General features: G+C 38.6%; 1 protein-coding gene across 1 annotated transcript; it reads left to right on the top strand.

The window, feature by feature from the left end:
- Positions 1–7,049: 7,049 nt before the first annotated feature.
- Positions 7,050–18,117, top strand: LOC138197890 (myosin heavy chain, fast skeletal muscle-like). The gene is made up of 40 exons (XM_069148905.1): positions 7,050–7,099; positions 7,190–7,412; positions 7,558–7,701; positions 7,793–7,949; positions 8,061–8,088; positions 8,181–8,286; positions 8,373–8,465; positions 8,552–8,615; positions 9,220–9,318; positions 9,413–9,516; positions 9,605–9,743; positions 9,848–9,966; positions 10,064–10,213; positions 10,300–10,470; positions 10,557–10,863; positions 11,305–11,375; positions 11,461–11,548; positions 11,652–11,769; positions 11,882–12,005; positions 12,096–12,232; positions 12,336–12,591; positions 12,717–12,959; positions 13,070–13,246; positions 13,363–13,508; positions 13,640–13,730; positions 13,824–14,213; positions 14,329–14,455; positions 14,568–14,686; positions 14,846–15,042; positions 15,126–15,309; positions 15,398–15,563; positions 15,850–15,974; positions 16,092–16,400; positions 16,485–16,688; positions 16,805–16,930; positions 17,047–17,217; positions 17,312–17,416; positions 17,492–17,587; positions 17,676–17,807; positions 17,995–18,117. The coding sequence occupies exons 2-40, from the start codon at positions 7,209–7,211 to the stop codon at positions 18,010–18,012; spliced, it is 5,805 nt and encodes a 1,934-aa protein (XP_069005006.1). The 5' UTR covers positions 7,050–7,099; positions 7,190–7,208; the 3' UTR covers positions 18,013–18,117.
- Positions 18,118–19,660: the final 1,543 nt, after the last annotated feature.

Here is a 19,660-nt window from a genome sequence, read left to right on the forward strand (position 1 = left end):
TTTTATTATGTTTACTCTTTATTATTTACTAGCTTATATAGAAAAGTCACATTTGGGAGGACAGTTTTCCACAAGTTCAGTGACGCTTCATAAGTTAACTTAGCTAGCAGGGTGGAGAGCTGCTCCAGCTCATTAACATCTTTCTTTCCTCATAATAATTATGATTAATACCCAGATGACAAAGTCCAAATAAGTCTGGAAGGAACTTCTATTTAGCGTTCCCTCAGATTTGGGCATGAGTGCTAGCAGTCTGCTCTGGCTTCACCTATGAAGACACCACATTTTACAGAATAGAAATTAAGGCATCATTTGACTTCAAATGTAATATATTGGCCAAAATAAACCATTCAGAACCACAATTAATTCTCATATAAGCTACACAAAAGATTTTTTTTTTAAAGAAAAGAATCTGAACACTTTTCACCAAACCATACGTAAAAATGCTTTCAGCATTCTGCATAGCACTGATTGAGTATTACACCGATGGATAATGAATGTTTTTAATTAATTCCTAGAATGGAATATCATCATATACAATAGAGAAGATCAAACTTTTATTTAAGAATACATTTGCTTGAAATTGAGTGGTCTAGATGGATCCACAAAGATGATCTATTGTGGTGCCCAAAGATGTCATAAATTCATATTGTAATGTATCAGTTACATTAGAAACTACACTGTACAAAAGGGCACCATTCAGAGTCCTTGGTTGAAAGTTCTTCTTGTGCAAAACATGAGCATAAACTGAATGGTAGCACATACTGCAAATCACAGTATGACTGAAATAAGTAATCTTTAATGGGGACAACCAACATAATAACAACACATGATTGTCTGGAGTGTTTCCTCTTGCATTTTCTTTCTGATCAAGTATCCAGTTACAACTAAAATAGGCAAACTAACAAAAATCCGCATTTAGTTTTTGAAAGTTGCTATTTACGGCAAAGCAAGTGAGGAGCTAAAAGTGTAATACTGTCAAAACCCTAAAAAATAAAACGTTTTTACTCTGTTAATTCTTGTACACTTTGGTAAATCTAAATCCCCATGAACCTTTGCCTTGAAGAATGTGTGTGCCTCCATGCTGGTGACAACCTAAATATTGTAGGAATATCTATATAAGAGCATACTTTGGAAGGAAACTCTGCATTTTTACTTTAACAAAGTATCCTGAATCATAAATGTGATTGTTTTCTGATGGAATCCTAAAACAAACAACTGTAATTTGTAACTTTGTACAAGGTGGTGCTCCTTAAACAATAAAAAAAAGAAATTGCTCCACACAAAAGAGGACAGTTTTTATGCTGAGAATGTGTATGAAAATCTCAGCATAAAATGTAGATAAAATGACAGAAAAGTATTCTCGTTTTAAATTTTTTTTTTACTGTAAATGAGATCAAATTCTAGACATTTAGGCTTCTTGAAGATGTCACCATTATGGTAAAAGTGGTGCGGCTCTCTTTTAACTCTTCTAGGACAGATGATGAGGACGTATTCACCGAGGCGATGAAAGTTGGCATTCTGAAGGTGAAAGAAAGAGAAGATGTCATTGATGTGTCAGTTGACCTGGAGGAAGCATTGTTTCTGTCTGATCTGAAGGACATCACGACCGCAATTGCCATGCTGATGGGTTTTCTTTTTGTCTTCAACAAAGACTATTTAAAGCAATTGAGGTACACATTGACGTCATTCGAAAGTTCCTGATGAACATTAGCGGAGCTTATTGTTTCACACGTTATTTGGATAAGCAAATAATAGACTGCAAACAATTTGAAAAGGAACTTGCTAAGTGCATTTGCCACAACAAAGGCTATCCTAAGAAGCCAAGGTACATGTACAATACAAAGTCATGCAAAAGTCCTCATGAAGATTTGTGGACAGTTTCTCCCTTGTGCACAGTTTAAGAAACAGACTCCTGTGGAAACCTGTATAACTTTGAACTCATTGACTCTTTGATGTCTCATCTTATGCAAGGGCATCTGCTTTAAAAGGGTTTGTTTCAGCACTCAGTACTCACTCTCAGCAGTTTTAACAGTTTAGTCCTGTGGTATTGGTTAACATTTTACATGCAGACAAATGTTAAAGGTATTTTTTATTCCTGTTGTTTATATTCAGATACTGAAAACTGATACTGAAAACTTAAACAAATGCAGTTATAGAAAATGTTGCACATGTAAAGTATCTCTTTACGTCAATTCAGTTTTGCATTTTACATCAAAAATAATCATTTTCAGTCAATCTTTGACATTCTGGCAGTAATGGTCTAATAGTAAGTTAAGCATGCCATACTGCATCTCCTCTGAAGCAATGCTTTCACAGAGCTGCCAGCATGCACAAATTGAACAGAACGACACACAATTGAACTGTTATTGTAGCAAGAAAACAAAAGCCCAAACATCTGCACATCACTCAAAGGCTTCTTTTAACACTTACTGTTAAAGAATACATCTTAAATCAATTGGTTATACGTATCGCTGTGTTTTCCATGTTGTTAAACAGGGCATGTAGCTGTGGTCAAAACAGAAGCCAAACATTACTGAAAACACATGCTTGCGTACCACCTTATATGTACCCCAGAATCTTCTGTCATCTGTTTACACTTACTGACACGAGGCCAATTTTGCAGATGCCTTTCTATCTATGATCATGCTGGACAACATTACCCTAACTGAAAATGTGAGCAGTCATCAAATATATTAAAGAGACGCCCTATAAAATCTGATATCTCCCCCACAGCACATCTTCTGCCCATATTAGACGCGAAGAGATTTGGAAATTGAAGATGTTCTATTTTTATAAAAGCCCACCAGTAATTAAATTAAAGCCAGCAACTGAAATGCACTAAAAAAGATTATTAGTTGGCAGCTTTTATATTGTACTGTACAAAATAAAGTGTTGGGATTCACATCTAAAATGATGTTAAGCCCAAAGAGCCTAATGTTGGAAAATATTACGCGGAGTTGCAGAGAATGTATTTTCATAATCACAAGGTCAGGCTTTTATACCGTAATAGACTCCTTGTGTTTCATTAAAGTTAAATAATTTGTCCTCTTAAATAGCTAATAGATATAAAAGGCAATCAAATTGTTCAGCTTTATTATGTTTTTTTAGTTTTTCAACAGTTGCATCATTTTAGCTTTTGCCTCAGTAAAGCCCCACCATGTTTTGATGCTATTTGTCCAAAGTGGAGTTATTTAATATAAAGTGATTCAGTTCTTTACATAGTTCATATCCTAAACATGAGTACAACAATTGTAACGGAAAACTTTGGCGTTTGGTGAGTTGCTTAATGTGTATTTTTAAATCACTCTCTTTTGTGAGTATATGTAATATGTTTATGCAGCTTTTCTTTTATAAATATGTAAATTATGTTTTTGACAGACTGATGGATAGGATGGATGACATTGACCCTGACCACTGACCTTGTAATACCAAAATCTACTTATATCACCGTTGAGTCCAGGTGAATGTTTGTGCAAGATTTTAGATTTAGATTTTCGGAAATATTGCCTTCACAAACATGGGTCACTATGAGGTGACAATAACCTTGACCTTTGACTTTTGTCATTTAAAATCTTATCAGTTCAGTGTTTGTACCATGTGAATTTTTTTAAGAAACTCCCTGAAGGTGTTTTTGAGATATTACACTCATGAGAATCGGACAGACAGGTGGGAGGGATGTGGGGTCACAGTGATTTTGGACTTTGACCTTTGGCCACCAAACTCCAATTGATTCATCCTTGCGGTCAAGTGAATGGTTGTGCCTCATTTAAAGAAATTCCACGAAGGAGTTCCTTATGTATCATCATGTGAATTTATTGAATTGGGGTCACAGTGACCTTGATCTTTAACGATCAAAATCTAATAAGTTCATCCCTGGTATCAAGTGAATGTTTTTGCCAAGGTCCCTGTGATCACCCATCACTCTCATCCACCAATCCCTTTTCACGCAATATCTCAAGACTGCCTTTAGAGAGTTTCTTCAAACTTGGCAAAAAACATTCACTTGGTACCAACGCTGAACTAAAAAGATTTTGGTGGTCAAAGGTCAATGTTCAAGGTCACTATTACTTCACATTGACCCATGCTTGTTAAAACAACATTTCAGGAATGCCCAGAGGAAATTTCTTCAAATTTGTCACAAATGTTCATTATGCCTTAGCAACGAGTTGATTTGATTTTGGTGAACAAAGTTAACGGTCAAGGTCACTGTGACCTCACATAACTCCCGATATTGGAAATGTGATATTTTAGGAAAGCCTTATGGGGCCTTTCTCAAATTTGGCACAAATGTTCATTTTGACTCAAGATTGCGCTGATGGTGGTCAAAGGTCAACGTCACTGTGAATTCACATCCATTTCCCACAATCAACGCAATATCTCAGGAGCGCTTCAGGAAATCTCTTCAGATGTGGCACAAAGATTCACTCAGACTTAAGGATATATTTGTCCGAATTTGGTGGTCAAATGTCAAGGTCATTTTCACCTCCCACTGACCCATACTTTTAAGCACAATATCTTGGGAATGCATAAATGGAATATCTTCAACTTTGGCAGAAATGTTCACTTTGCCTTAGTAATTAAGTGATTCGATTTTGTGGTCAAAGGTCAGAGGTCACTATGACCTCAAATCTTTCCCCTTCTTGTGAACACAATATCTCAGGAATGCCTTGAGGGACCTTCTTCAAATTTGGTTCAAACATTCACTTGGACTCAAGGATGGAACAAATAGATTTTGGTGATCAGAGGTCAAAGGTCAATATGACCTGAAGGCCATCCTTTCCATCAGTCCCATTCTTGTGAATGCGATATCTTAGGAACGCCTTGAAATGGAAAATGTCATTATTATGTAAATAAAAATGTAGTTCTGATATTTACTTGGATTCAAGGAAGAACTGATTCGAATTTGGTGGTCAAAAGTAACTGTGACCTCACAAAAAATGTTTGAGATATAAAGTCAGTAATCCATATGTTTACGTCTAACAGGATACAATCTTTTTATTTCTTTCTGTCAGTATTTAACCCCATTAACCATATTTCACATTTAAGACATACTGAATTGGTGACACTAATCGTGGGTGTCCACCAGCTGATTGTATAGATCTTCTGTGCAGTCAGTATTGAAGTTGTGTGAACCATTCATATTTTAGTATCCACGGCTTCTTTGAAGCAATATCTATGAGTTTGGACAGATATGCTTGTAAACTACAACTTGAATGGTTAATGGAGACAAACAACTGCTAGACGGTATTTCTGGATATGTTTTAACTCAATACAATTTTATTGTACCGGTCTATATTTTATAATACATTTCAAACAGGAAGTATTTGCTAAAGCAAATGTTTTTTGAGAAAATTGGGAAGTGGATCTAATCTATCCTGTATGCATGCCATTGGCCACCATAGATGGTAGGTTAGCAATTTAGACGATGTCCCGGAAGAGATTGGTAGCTTCATTCTGACTGACCTGCAAATTTCAATGTGCTTCTCCATGAAGAGCAAGCAAATGGAGGCCTACGGCTTCAATTGCAGAACCGTTATATTTCTTATTATTTCAAGGAAGTGGTAACTTTAAGTTCAGCTAATCGTTTGATGTTGCAGACTTGGCAAAGCACCATAACATCATTATCCTTAAGATACTCCTCTGAAAATCACAGGTAGTCATTTTCCTCTTTTGGTTGTGGCTCCTCCTTAATTCCATGTGTCTGCTCTGCAGTTTTCTGGCAATTCTACCAAGCCCTTATAGACAGCTACAGACAATATGCAGGAGTTATTGTACTTGATCCCTAACAATTGCCTTACTTTACCTTTACAGACATTATGCTTTTGAAAAATTAAATAGATAATTTGACATCTCTTTAAAATTGGGATATGGTGTTACCAACATATCTAAATGTGTCCTGTAAATACTTTGTCTCTCAATGTCAAACACAAATCACTGCTCCCTCCCATAGTTGGTTTTATTTTTGACCATGGCAATGCCTCGTGATCTGCTGGTAAGATGACCATTACTTTAATAAGCCAAGACCATGCAAAACTTGGAAACATAGTTGTTCCTGGATATGATCCCAGACTTTCCCTTCATTTAATAATCTGAGTTGGCAAACCTTTTAATACTCTCTTCCCAAGAGAAATATAATACTTACCCAGTGTGATGGAAAGCTCATCAGCTCAAATTGTATTTCAGATATTTGTGTATCCTGTAATTACACACCATTGGCATTGCAATGCTTCACCAAATTTAAAATTCGATCCTGGCTGTGATATTAAAATTAACAAGACACACAAATGCCTGCTATTAAGTGTGTCAGCTTATAATCATTTCACCCGGTAGATTTATTGCAACAAATAACCCACAAACGATGCAGTGCACTTTTGCAATTTACCAGTGGGTATACTGTGAACATTACTGGGATACAAAGTATTTGAAAGCATAATTAGGTTCCAAAATATAATAAATATTTAACATTGTCATCGAACTTTTTAAGTGTGGGTAAAATTTGAGGAATTTATGTTGTGTTAAAATTCACAAATATGAGGTAACCATAAGCAATGCTGATATCATTGTCACGCAAATAACATAATTAATCTGACAATGTACTTGCTTTTTCTATATGATGTTTGTTCCTTAATAAAATGCATAATTAGAAATATTTGTATTTTGAAGACAACTTTGCAAAATGGTTATTATATATCCAGCGAATGAAACATGATTAGTAATTTATTCTTGACCATATCAATATCAAGTGACAAGGTGTCAAGATTTCCTGACCAAATTGAGTGGGGTGCATATGCTGAGGAGGCAGAGCCGTTGTTTATAAAAACCAGCTCTGGGGGTTCTCTAACGAGTGGGCAACTAAGACAGGTGAGTGTAGTAAGCAGGTCCTTTACTAGTGTATGTCTCTGTTAAAAAAAAATGATACCATATTAATGCTCGTTAAAAAGATGTATGCTTCATTGATTCACGTTTCAATCACTTTGCTTAGGATGCACAATTATATTATGTTTTGCACGTTAAAGAAAAAGCTTACTGACCCTTAAACTTTTTTGTAGCATCTTGGCGTACACAGGACAGCAAAGTATTTCTTTTGACAACAGCTGGGGTAAATTCTGTGAAACAAAAATTATGAAAATGTGTTCATAGTACAAACTGTAATAAATTTAGGATTTATGTTTCAATCTCATATTTATAGTGTCCATTAAAGTGCCATCATGAGCACAGACGCGGAGATGGAGCAGTATGGCCCGGCGGCCGTTTACCTCCGGAAGCCAGCAAAGGAGAGGATTGAGGCCCAGACTGCTCCATTTGATGCTAAAACAGCTTTTTTTGTGGCTGAGCCTGAAGAGATGTACCTCAAAGGTAAACTGGTGAAGTTGGAGGGGGGCAAAGCCACAGTTGAGACAGAGGGAGGAAAGGTAGGTGAAGAATCATATGATATTAACTATTTTTCATATAATTTATACAGCTGTTTTACTCAAAGACTTTAACTTTAAAAGTTGATGTCGTCTAATTGATAACATCTTCATAAAACAAAACCTTTGATCTCTATGTCCTATTCAGTCATTCACTGTAAAAGAGGAAGACATCCATCCCAGGAACCCTCCAAAGTACGATAAGATGGAGGACATGGCCATGATGACCCACCTCAATGAGCCAGCTGTGCTGTATAACCTCAAAGAGCGTTATGCATCATGGATGATCTACGTAAGTTTTAAATTTGCTTGAATGTGAGTGCAATGTGAATATCACGTGAATCTCAATCTGTTCAAATATAATTTGTTCTCTGCTATTACAGACCTACTCTGGGTTGTTCTGCGTTGTCGTGAATCCCTACAAGTGGCTTCCTGTGTATGATGAGGCATGTGTAAATGGATACAGAGGCAAGAAGAGGATTGAGGCTCCACCCCACATCTTCTCCATCTCTGACAATGGCTATCAGTTCATGCTCACTGGTAAGATCAAAGTTCCGCACGTTAGAAAAAGTCAGAATGAATTTGAGTATGAGCTTGTTGGAAGAACCATGAAACCAGAACTCATGTGAAGCATAAATATTTGTATTGCAGATCGTGAGAACCAGTCTATCCTGATTACGTGAGTAAATATAACACAAACTATTAACCGACAGTTTTATCAACTTTATGATAATGAAACAGAATATTGAAAATGTGTCTCTTATACCCCAGTGGAGAATCCGGTGCTGGAAAGACTGTCAACACCAAGCGTGTCATCCAGTACTTTGCAACAATTGCAGCTCTTAGTGGTAAGAAGGAGCAAAGTAGCAAAATACAGGTAAGATTATTAGAGAATAAAAATGTTTGTCGGAAAAAAAATTGTTTTTCATGCATGGATCCTTTAACGACAATCTTCTTTTGCAGGGCTCCCTTGAGGACCAGATTGTTGCAGCCAACCCTCTGCTAGAGGCCTACGGTAATGCCAAGACTGTGAGGAATGACAACTCCTCTCGTTTTGTAAGTGTTGAAAGGGCACAAAATGAAGCTTTCTGAGTTGCATATCAATATTTAAAATGCTGTTAACTTAAACCTGATATGTTTAGGGTAAATTCATCAGAATTCACTTCGCAACCACTGGCAAACTGGCCTCAGCAGATATTGAAACATGTAAGTCATTTTCTACATTTTCAATCACGTTTGTTTTAATTAACACCTCACAATGATGATTCAACTGCGGCATACATTTCTGGTTATCCTAAATATATACAGTGCATGCAGAGGGAAACTTAGGCCTAAAGTAAAGCCTGTCGTTGGCATTATAGATGGTAGAAAAATTTCAGCATTTGCGGAATAACTTTTTTTAACAGTTTATTTATTCAAAAGTGGTTGTGTTTAAACATTAGGTTGGGCACGGTGCAGCTGAAGTTTAGGATTGACATGTTTATGCTTACATAGCACAAATACAGGAGTTCAGTTTTGAGGACAATTTATTTATGTTGTGGTGAAGCATATGCATGAGTATAGTGTGGCTGCAGCAAAAGTAACATATGAGAAGGTGACTAGCAAGTGATATAGATAGAGGCACAGTAACTGACTGCCATCAGCTCTTCCTGCCATCATGCAGCTGGATTAGGATAGGTGGATAAGTAATTGATATCACTGCAGTCATTAGTAAGCCAATAAAATCATAAAAAGATGGTGAACACACTGGAGTTAATTTGAAACAGTTACGTTGCGGTACCGCAATTTTATATTAATTTGTTTGTCCTAGATCTGCTGGAGAAGTCTCGTGTCACTTTCCAGTTGTCTGCTGAGAGGAGCTACCATATCTTCTACCAGCTGATGACGGGCCACAAGCCTGAGATCCTGGGTTTGTTTATAGACAACTTGAAACTTAAATTAATTAAAAATAAGAGAAATATCAGAGTAACATCTCATGTATTTTTTTTGTTATTCTCTTCCAGAGGCTCTTCTGATCACCACTAACCCCTACGACTACCCAATGATCAGTCAGGGTGAAATCACTGTCAAAAGCATTGATGATGTGGAGGAGTTTGTTGCAACTGATGTAAAATCACATTTCACTTTTGTTTGGATACTTAGACTTAAAAATAAATCCCCTTTTTAAAATATAAGTTAATTTCTTTCCTGTGCAGACTGCCATTGACATCTTGGGCTTCAATGCTGATGAAAAGATAAGCATCTTCAAGCTGACTGGAGCTGTGATTCATCATGGCAGCATGAAATTCAAGCAGAAGCAGCGCGAGGAGCAGGCTGAGCCTGATGGCAGTGAAGGTAATTCTATAAAATAGTATCATTTTCATAGGGCAGGTTTTGTACTGTGGAAAATACTTCTGATGTTAAAGGGTTTCAATACATATTTTGTTTCTTTCCATCAGTGGCTGATAAAATCGCCTACCTTTTGGGCCTGAACTCTGCTGATATGCTGAAAGCTCTGTGCTACCCCAGAGTCAAGGTTGGAAATGAGATGGTGACCAAAGGTCAGACCGTCCCACAGGTAATTCAAATAAAATTTGATCCTTGAAAATGTTTGTGAAATATTTGCATTTTGACATGAACATATTCTGAAAAATGTTTTTGCTAAAATCTCTTAGGTCAACAATGCTGTCAGCGCTCTGTGCAAGTCTATCTATGAGAAAATGTTCTTGTGGATGGTCATCCGTATCAATGAGATGCTGGCCACCAAGCAGCCAAGGAATTTCTTCATTGGGGTGCTGGATATTGCTGGTTTTGAGATCTTTGATGTGAGTCAAATTTTTAAAGATGTCAGTTGTGATTATATATCAACACATAATGCTCAATAAACTAAATATCTATATTTGTATTACAGTACAACAGCTTGGAACAACTGTGCATCAACTTCACCAATGAGAAACTGCAACAGTTCTTCAACCACACCATGTTTGTCCTGGAGCAAGAGGAGTACAAGAAAGAGGGCATTGAGTGGGCGTTCATTGACTTCGGTATGGACTTGGCTGCCTGCATTGAGCTTATCGAGAAGGTGTGTAACCAAATAACTTCTTGATTCATGTGAAAATGATTGCTTCTGGAGGCAAATCTTTAACATAAATTGTAAATCCTTCCCAGCCACTGGGCATCTTCTCCATCCTTGAAGAGGAGTGCATGTTCCCCAAGGCCTCAGACACTTCGTTCAAGAACAAGCTGCATGATCAGCATCTTGGCAAGAACAAGGCCTTTGAGAAGCCAAAGCCTGGAAAGGGCAAAGCTGAGGCTCACTTCTCCTTGGTTCACTATGCTGGTACAGTGGACTACAATATCACTGGCTGGCTGGACAAGAACAAGGACCCACTGAATGACTCAGTTATTCAGCTCTACCAGAAGTCTGCAAACAAACTGCTGTGCTTACTGTATGGAACCCATGGTGCACCTGAGGGTAAGAAATAAGAATGAGCAGGAAAATTTCAATATCCAGTACAGATTCCATCATTTTAATAAAGCATTGTGTGGATACTGAACACAGACATCCATAGTGTTAGAAATAATGTTTATTTTTAGCAAGAATTTTTATGCAGACAACAAAATTTTGTATTTTATATTAATGGTACAAGATAGAGAGCAACATGGTTGAAATAGCTACGTCTGTTTTGTAAACTATGAGGATAAAAGTGTAGTTTGTGATGTTAGAGGAGGTCAGGTAAGTTTGTAGTTACACATATGGAACTCTGCCTGTTGTGCTTGGTTCAGGCCTTGTAAGAAGTTGGTAATACATTCATTGGAAAGTTTAAACTTTCCACAAAGAAGACCAAGAGATGTGTGTAACATTATTTACTCACTGATTATTCCTTTTACTGATTTAAAATTTTCTGGAGAACAGAGGCTGCTGCTGGCAAGAAGGGTGGCAAGAAGAAGGGTGGCTCCTTCCAGACTGTGTCTGCTCTGTTCAGAGTATGTATTGTTTCCTTTTTGCATAACAATTATAAACACATCTTGACATAATGTTGACCAATTTTCTCATGATGCTGCTCAACAGGAGAACTTGGGCAAGCTGATGACCAACTTGAGGAGCACTCATCCTCATTTTGTCCGATGCCTGATTCCTAATGAATCAAAAACGCCTGGTAAGAAGTTTGTAATCCACTTTTCAGCATTTTAAAGTAAAAAAAAAAAAAGAAAAAAAGAAAAAAGAAATATTCTTAACAATGCACATTTGGTAATATGCAGGTCTTATGGAGAACTTCCTGGTCATCCACCAGCTGAGGTGTAACGGTGTACTGGAGGGCATCCGAATCTGCAGAAAGGGCTTCCCCAGCAGAGTCCTCTATGGTGACTTCAAGCAGAGGTGACAGCAGTTTTAATTATAAAAAGTAAAGATGATTTCAAAGGTACTGTGATGGTAAACACCAGGAAAAGATGGGAGGAAAATATAACAAACCATATCATTTATCTTGCAGATACAAAGTATTGAATGCCAGTGTCATCCCTGATGGACAGTTCATGGACAACAAGAAGGCTTCAGAGAAGCTGCTGGGCTCCATTGATGTGGACCACACTCAGTACAAGTTTGGACACACTAAGGTGCATTTTGACTATATCAATGTTTGTCATATACAAATGTACTGTCATATCAATTTGAACTGATGACTAATATACTTCATCTGACAACAGGTGTTCTTCAAAGCTGGTCTGCTGGGTACCCTTGAGGAGATGAGAGATGAGAAACTGGCCACTCTGGTGACCATGACTCAGGCTCTCTGCAGGGGATATGTCATGAGGCTGGTGTATGTTAAGATGACGGAGAGGAGGTAGGATTATCATCAAAATATACACATAACTGTTCTGTTTTACATCACCCTATTATTGTAAAATTAACATTTTCTTAATGAAATGCTTTTTATTTTTTTTCAGAGAATCCATCTACACCATCCAGTACAATGTCCGTTCATTCATGAATGTAAAGAATTGGCCATGGATGAATCTGTACTTCAAGATCAAGCCTCTTTTGAAGAGCGCTGAGACTGAGAAGGAGCTGCAGTCAATGAAGGAGAACTATGACAAGATGAAGACAGACTTGGCTACTGCTCTGGCCAAGAAAAAGGACCTGGAGGAGAAGATGGTTTCCATCCTGCAGGAGAAGAATGACCTAATACTCCAAGTGTCTGCAGTAAGTTGGAAACAAGAGTAAGATTGACTGAAACACATCTGTACTTCTCCTATTGGACACTATTGCTCACATTTTCCAACATATAGGTGATAAATAAAGAGCCCATATTGTTGTCTCAAAAATAGGAAGCTGAGCATCTCGATGATGCTGAGGAGAGGTGTGAGGGGCTCATTAAGAGCAAGATCCAGCTCGAGGCCAAACTCAAAGAGACAACTGAGAGACTGGAGGATGAAGAGGAAATCAATGCTGAGCTGACTGCCAAGAAGAGGAAGTTGGAGGATGAATGTTCTGAGCTGAAGAAGGACATTGATGACTTGGAGCTCACCTTGGCTAAAGTGGAGAAGGAGAAACATGCCACAGAAAACAAGGTTTACTTCATTTTGACTATCTTTTCAATGCAACTTTAGACATGTGATGTTATTCCCCTTTACTTCATTTCATATTTGGGCGGGGGATTGAACTGTTCACATAATTTCAGGTGAAAAACCTGACGGAGGAGATGGCATCTCAAGATGAGTCGATTGCCAAGTTAACCAAGGAGAAGAAAGCTCTCCAAGAGGCCCATCAGCAAACACTGGACGACCTCCAGGCAGAGGAGGACAAAGTCAACACTCTGACCAAGGCCAAGACAAAGCTGGAACAGCAAGTGGACGATGTAAGAAAACAATAATTATGATGTTGTTTTGCTATTTTTTTTTTTTTTTTTGAATGGTTGTTGGTATTTAAGGTTTGTCTTTCAAATCCCTCAAATCAACAATTACTGCTTTATAGCTTGAGGGCTCACTGGAGCAAGAGAAGAAGCTCCGTATGGACCTTGAGAGAGCCAAGAGGAAGCTGGAGGGAGATCTGAAACTGGCCCAGGAATCCATAATGGATCTGGAGAATGACAAGCAGCAATCTGACGAGAAAATCAAAAAGTGTGTTGTTATTTTTTATTATCTTTAATCCTCTTTTTTTTTTTTTTTTGTCTGTGCCATAATAAAACATAATATTCCCGATTCAGCTGAATTTACAAATGTCAAAATTGTCTTCTGTTCTGTGTTTCCAGGAAGGACTTTGAAATCAGCCAGCTGCTCAGCAAGATTGAGGATGAACAGTCTCTTAGTGCTCAGCTTCAGAAGAAGATCAAGGAACTCCAGGTAAAACTGTTTCACGTGAATATTAAACTCAGATATTCTTCAACAACATGTTCAAGTTTTAAGTTTTCTTGATGTTAACATCATCAAATCAAGGCTCGTGTTGAGGAGCTGGAAGAGGAGATTGAGGCTGAGAGAGCTGCTCGGGCTAAGGTTGAGAAGCAGAGAGCTGATCTCTCCAGGGAGCTTGAGGAGATCAGTGAGAGGCTTGAGGAAGCTGGTGGAGCAACAGCTGCTCAGATTGAGATGAACAAGAAGCGTGAGGCTGACTTCCAGAAGATGCGTCGGGACCTTGAAGAATCAACTCTGCAGCATGAATCTACTGCAGCAGCTCTCCGCAAGAAGCAGGCTGACAGCGTTGCAGAACTGGGAGAGCAGATCGACAACCTCCAGCGCGTCAAGCAGAAGCTGGAGAAGGAGAAGAGTGAGTTCAAGATGGAGATTGATGACCTCTCCAGCAACATGGAGTCTGTTGCTAAATCAAAGGTGAGTGATTGGTTAGCCTTTCACTCTCCTCAGAAATTCAACTGTAACTGATAAATATACCAGTAGCTTTAAACTTATAGAAATGCACAACGTAAACAACATTTTGTTGCTGTAGGGCAACCTGGAGAAAATGTGCCGAACTCTTGAGGACCAGCTGAGTGAGCTCAAAGCCAAAAATGACGAGAACGTTCGCCAGCTGAATGACATTAATGGACAGAAGGCGAGACTACTGACAGAGAATGGTCAGTCAGCTGTCATACAAACTGCTCTTTACTTGAAGCACATCTTCAATGAAAATATACCCATTTAACAAAAAATTATACTCACAATGATGTCTAAAACTTTGTTACGCAGGTGAGTTTTCACGCCAGCTGGAGGAGAAGGAAGCTCTTGTTTCTCAGCTGACCAGAGGCAAGCAGGCCTTCACTCAGCAGATTGAGGAGCTCAAGAGGCTCGTTGAGGAGGAAGTCAAGGTATGAAAAGTCTCCTTTTATATCATTACACTATTTAAGTAGATGCAACATAAAAAGATATTAAACGATCACTTAAACTACTTATCCATCCAGCATTTGGATGTAAAATAGATAAGCTCAATGGAAATGTCCATCTGACATGGAGTATGTGCTCAACAGGCAAAGAACGCCCTTGCCCACGGTGTTCAGTCAGCTCGCCATGACTGTGATCTGCTCCGAGAGCAGTTTGAGGAGGAGCAGGAGGCCAAGGCTGAGCTGCAGAGAGGAATGTCCAAGGCCAACAGTGAGGTGGCTCAATGGAGAGCCAAATATGAGACTGATGCTATCCAGCGCACTGAGGAGCTGGAGGAGGCCAAGTAAGTAACTACAATTTTATTGTTTAAAATGGTTTTCATTTCCATTGTTTGCTTTGAAATGATTAAAAATGTCTTAAACACAGGAAAAAGCTTGCCCAGCGCCTGCAGGATGCTGAGGAATCCATTGAGGCTGTGAACTCCAAGTGTGCCTCTTTGGAGAAGACCAAGCAGAGGCTGCAGAGTGAAGTGGAAGACCTCATGATTGATGTGGAGAGAGCTAACGGTCTGGCTGCCAACCTCGACAAGAAGCAGAGGAACTTTGATAAGGTATAAGTTGTTAAAGCGGAAAACAAAACATGGCTCAACACAGGACCAGGCCAGTCCCAAACAAAATGTTCCATCGATATATTTCTAGGTCCTGTCAGAATGGAAACAGAAGTATGAGGAGGGTCAGGCAGAGCTGGAAGGAGCCCAGAAGGAGGCTCGCTCTCTCAGCACTGAGCTGTTCAAGATGAAGAACTCCTACGAGGAGTCACTGGATCAGCTGGAAACCATGAAGAGAGAGAACAAGAACCTGCAGCGTATGTCAATCTTATTCAATTTAAAAATCTAACTTGTATGGGTTATGCTCTGACTTTTACAAGAGTAGTTAATGAACCTTGGTCAAGTTACAAGCTCCGTTGCCTAAAAACTCTAAAATTGCTGAAACGCATTCTAATTTCAGGAGGGAGTCAGACCTTTTAAATTTGACTGTAAGGGGAATTATTCTTTTTGAAAAATCCTACTTTAACTTTTACAAACAATGTAATCCTAACTGTCTTGAGGACGGATATGAATTACATTTTCATCTTATTTTTTGCCATATAGAGGAGATCTCAGATCTGACTGAGCAGATCGGTGAGACTGGAAAGAGCATTCATGAGCTGGAGAAAGCCAAGAAGACTGTGGAGACTGAGAAGTCTGAAATTCAGACAGCACTGGAGGAAGCTGAGGTAATATATCTCAACATGACAGAAACCAGTTCTGTTCGAACTAAATCAGTTGAATTAACTGTAGTTAAGTATCCATTCAAGTGACTTTTTAACATGATTGTTTAAAACTATTTAAAGGGCACTCTTGAGCATGAGGAGTCCAAGATTCTGCGTGTTCAGCTTGAGCTCAACCAGATCAAAGGTGAGGTTGATAGAAAGCTGGCGGAGAAGGACGAGGAGATGGAGCAGATCAAGAGGAACAGTCAGAGGGTGATTGACTCCATGCAGAGCACTCTTGATTCTGAGGTCAGGAGCAGGAACGATGCCCTGAGAGTCAAGAAGAAAATGGAGGGAGACCTGAATGAGATGGAGATTCAGCTGAGCCATGCCAACAGGCAGGCTGCTGAAGCCCAGAAACAACTGAGGAATGTCCAGGGACAGCTTAAGGTGAGTTTTGCATAATTGCTTAGTTCAAAAAGACAAGTAAAAAGAGTAAAGAAGGCTTATTGTTTTGTTTACTATTTATCTTAGGATGCCCAACTGCACCTTGATGATGCTGTCAGAGGACAGGAAGACATGAAGGAGCAGGCTGCCATGGTTGAGCGCAGAAATGGTCTGATGTTGGCCGAGATTGAGGAGCTGAGAGCCGCTCTGGAGCAGACAGAGAGAGGACGCAAGGTGGCTGAGCAGGAGTTGGTTGATGCCAGTGAGCGTGTCGGACTGCTTCACTCTCAGGTTGGTTTTCATTAATTCACAAGATCTGTCTTTGCAGCTAATAAGCATACAGATTGGATTTATTTTACATGACAAATAAATATATAAAATGCATTGTGTCTCTTTTCAAAATTCAGAACACCAGTCTTATCAACACCAAGAAGAAGCTGGAGTCTGACCTCGTCCAGGTTCAGGGTGAGGTGGATGATACTGTTCAGGAAGCAAGAAACGCTGAAGAGAAGGCCAAAAAGGCCATCACTGATGTGAGATTATTTTAATGAGCTTTGTTTTCAATGCTAGTTCACCAAATTCTTATTTATGTATAATCATGAATGCCAAGACTCGTAAAATCATATTTTAAACCTGCCCAACATTTCAGGCTGCCATGATGGCTGAGGAGCTGAAGAAGGAGCAGGACACCAGCGCTCACCTGGAGAGGATGAAGAAGAATCTGGAGGTCACAGTCAAAGACCTGCAGCACCGTCTGGATGAGGCTGAGAACCTCGCCATGAAGGGTGGCAAGAAGCAGCTCCAGAAACTGGAGTCCAGGGTATGAACTGTATATATCTACAGATATATATAGAGAGAAGTTTTAGGAAGCACCTTTCTCAATACCAAAATCTTTATTCATCATTTTGTTTCAGGTACGTGAACTGGAGTCTGAGGTTGAAGCCGAGCAGAGACGCGGAGCTGATGCTGTTAAAGGAGTCCGCAAATATGAGAGGAGAGTGAAGGAGCTGACCTACCAGGTAAATAACTTCACAAAGAATACACCTTTCTGTGAATTACTTGTTTTCTTTTACTCAAATCTTTCATCTGTGTAGACTGAGGAGGACAAGAAGAATGTGAACAGACTTCAGGATCTGGTGGACAAGCTGCAGCTCAAAGTGAAGGCTTACAAGAGACAGGCTGAGGAGGCGGTAAGTGAATATTTTATGACCCGTCTTTTAATTCTGAATGCCAACAGAAACGTCCTTGTAACTAAGTACAATTCCAATCCCTTCACAGGAGGAGCAGGCCAACGCTCATCTGTCTAGGCACAGGAAGGCCCAGCATGAGCTGGAGGAAGCTCAGGAGCGCGCTGACATTGCTGAGTCCCAGGTCAACAAGCTGAGAGTCAAGAGCCGTGATGCTGGAAAGGTAATTCAGATGATCACATTCTACACAAATCTACACTTTAGTTTATCGGTTCTTCATACAATTCTTCAATTACTCTGTATTGTAAGAGTAGATACTTATGTAACTTATGAATGTGCATAACTACATGTGATATTTACATGTTGGTAATATGTGCTGGATAATTGTATTTTTCTTGCTTTTTTTCCAGTCTGAAAGTGCTGAGTAAGAGACAACATCCTTTGGGAACCTTTCGACAGAGCTCATAAAATATGAACAAGCTGTTGAATTGTGTTCTTACGCTGTAATAATTCAATAAACTGTTCCATCATTATTTTATTATGTTTACTCTTTATTATTTACTAGCTTATATAGAAAAGTCACATTTGGGAGGACAGTTTTCCACAAGTTCAGTGACGCTTCATAAGTTAACTTAGCTAGCAGGGTGGAGAGCTGCTCCAGCTCATTAACATCTTTCTTTCCTCAAAATAATTATGATTAATACCCAGATGACAAAGTCCAAATAAGTCTGGAAGGAACTTCTATTTAGCGTTCCCTCAGATTTGGGCATGAGTGCTAGCAGTCTGCTCTGGCTTCACCTATGAAGACACCACATTTTACAGAATAGAAATTAAGGCAACATTTGACTTCAAATGTAATATATTGGCCAAAATAAACCATTCAGAACCACAATTAATTCTCATATAAGCTACACAAAAGATTTTTTTTTTAAAGAAAAGAATCTGAACACTTTTCACCAAACCATACGTAAAAATGCTTTCAGCATTCTGCATAGCACTGATTGAGTATTACACCGATGGATAATGAATGTTTTTAATTAATTCCTAGAATGGAATATCATCATATACAATAGAGAAGATCAAACTTTTATTTAAGAATACATTTGCTTGAAATTGAGTGGTCTAGATGGATCCACAAAGATGATCTATTGTGGTGCCCAAAGATGTCATAAATTCATATTGTAATGTATCAGTTACATTAGAAACTACACTGTACAAAAGGGCACCATTTAGAGTCCTTGGTTGAAAGTTCTTCTTGTGCAAAACATGAGCATAAACTGAATGGTAGCACATACTGCAAATCACAGTATGACTGAAATAAGTAATCTTTAATGGGGACAACCAACATAATAACAACACATGATTGTCTGGAGTGTTTCCTCTTGCATTTTCTTTCTGATCAAGTATCCAGTTACAACTAAAATAGGCAAACTAACAAAAATCCGCATTTAGTTTTTGAAAGTTGCTATTTACGGCAAAGCAAGTGAGGAGCTAAAAGTGTAATACTGTCAAAACCCTAAAAAATAAAACGTTTTTACTCTGTTAATTCTTGTACACTTTGGTAAATCTAAATCCCCATGAACCTTTGCCTTGAAGAATGTGTGTGCCTCCATGCTGGTGACAACCTAAATATTGTAGGAATATCTATATAAGAGCATACTTTGGAAGGAAACTCTGCATTTTTACTTTAACAAAGTATCCTGAATCATAAATGTGTTTGTTTTCTGATGGAATCCTAAAACAAACAACTGTAATTTGTAACTTTGTACAAGGTGGTGCTCCATAAACAATAAAAAAAAGAAATTGCTCCACACAAAAGAGGACAGTTTTTATGCTGAGAATGTGTATGAAAATCTCAGCATAAAATGTAGATAAAACAACAGAAAAGTATTCTCGTTTTAAATTTTTTTTTTACTGTAAATGAGATCAAATTCTAGACATTTAGGCTTCTTGAAGATGTCACCATTATGGTAAAAGTGGTGCGGCTCTCTTTTAACTCTTCTAGGACAGATGATGAGGACGTATTCACCGAGGCGATGAAAGTTGGCATTCTGAAGGTGAAAGAAAGAGAAGATG

The sequence above is a fragment of the Embiotoca jacksoni genome, unplaced genomic scaffold (genome assembly GCF_022577435.1).
Source record: "Embiotoca jacksoni isolate LCO1_2020_lvr unplaced genomic scaffold, fEmbJac1.0.p SCAF_15, whole genome shotgun sequence".
NCBI classification, from domain to species: Eukaryota; Metazoa; Chordata; class Actinopteri; family Embiotocidae; genus Embiotoca; species Embiotoca jacksoni.

Excerpts from the sequence above, each read along its gene's own strand:
- LOC138197890 (XM_069148905.1), top strand. The coding sequence starts at position 7,209 with ATGAGCACAGACGCGGAGATGGAGCAGTATGGCCCGGCGGCCGTTTAC. Across the intron at positions 9,967-10,063 it reads AAGGTCAGACCGTCCCACAG|GTCAACAATGCTGTCAGCGC; the intron begins GTAATTCAAATA and ends AAAATCTCTTAG. Across the intron at positions 10,214-10,299 it reads CTGGTTTTGAGATCTTTGAT|TACAACAGCTTGGAACAACT; the intron begins GTGAGTCAAATT and ends TTTGTATTACAG.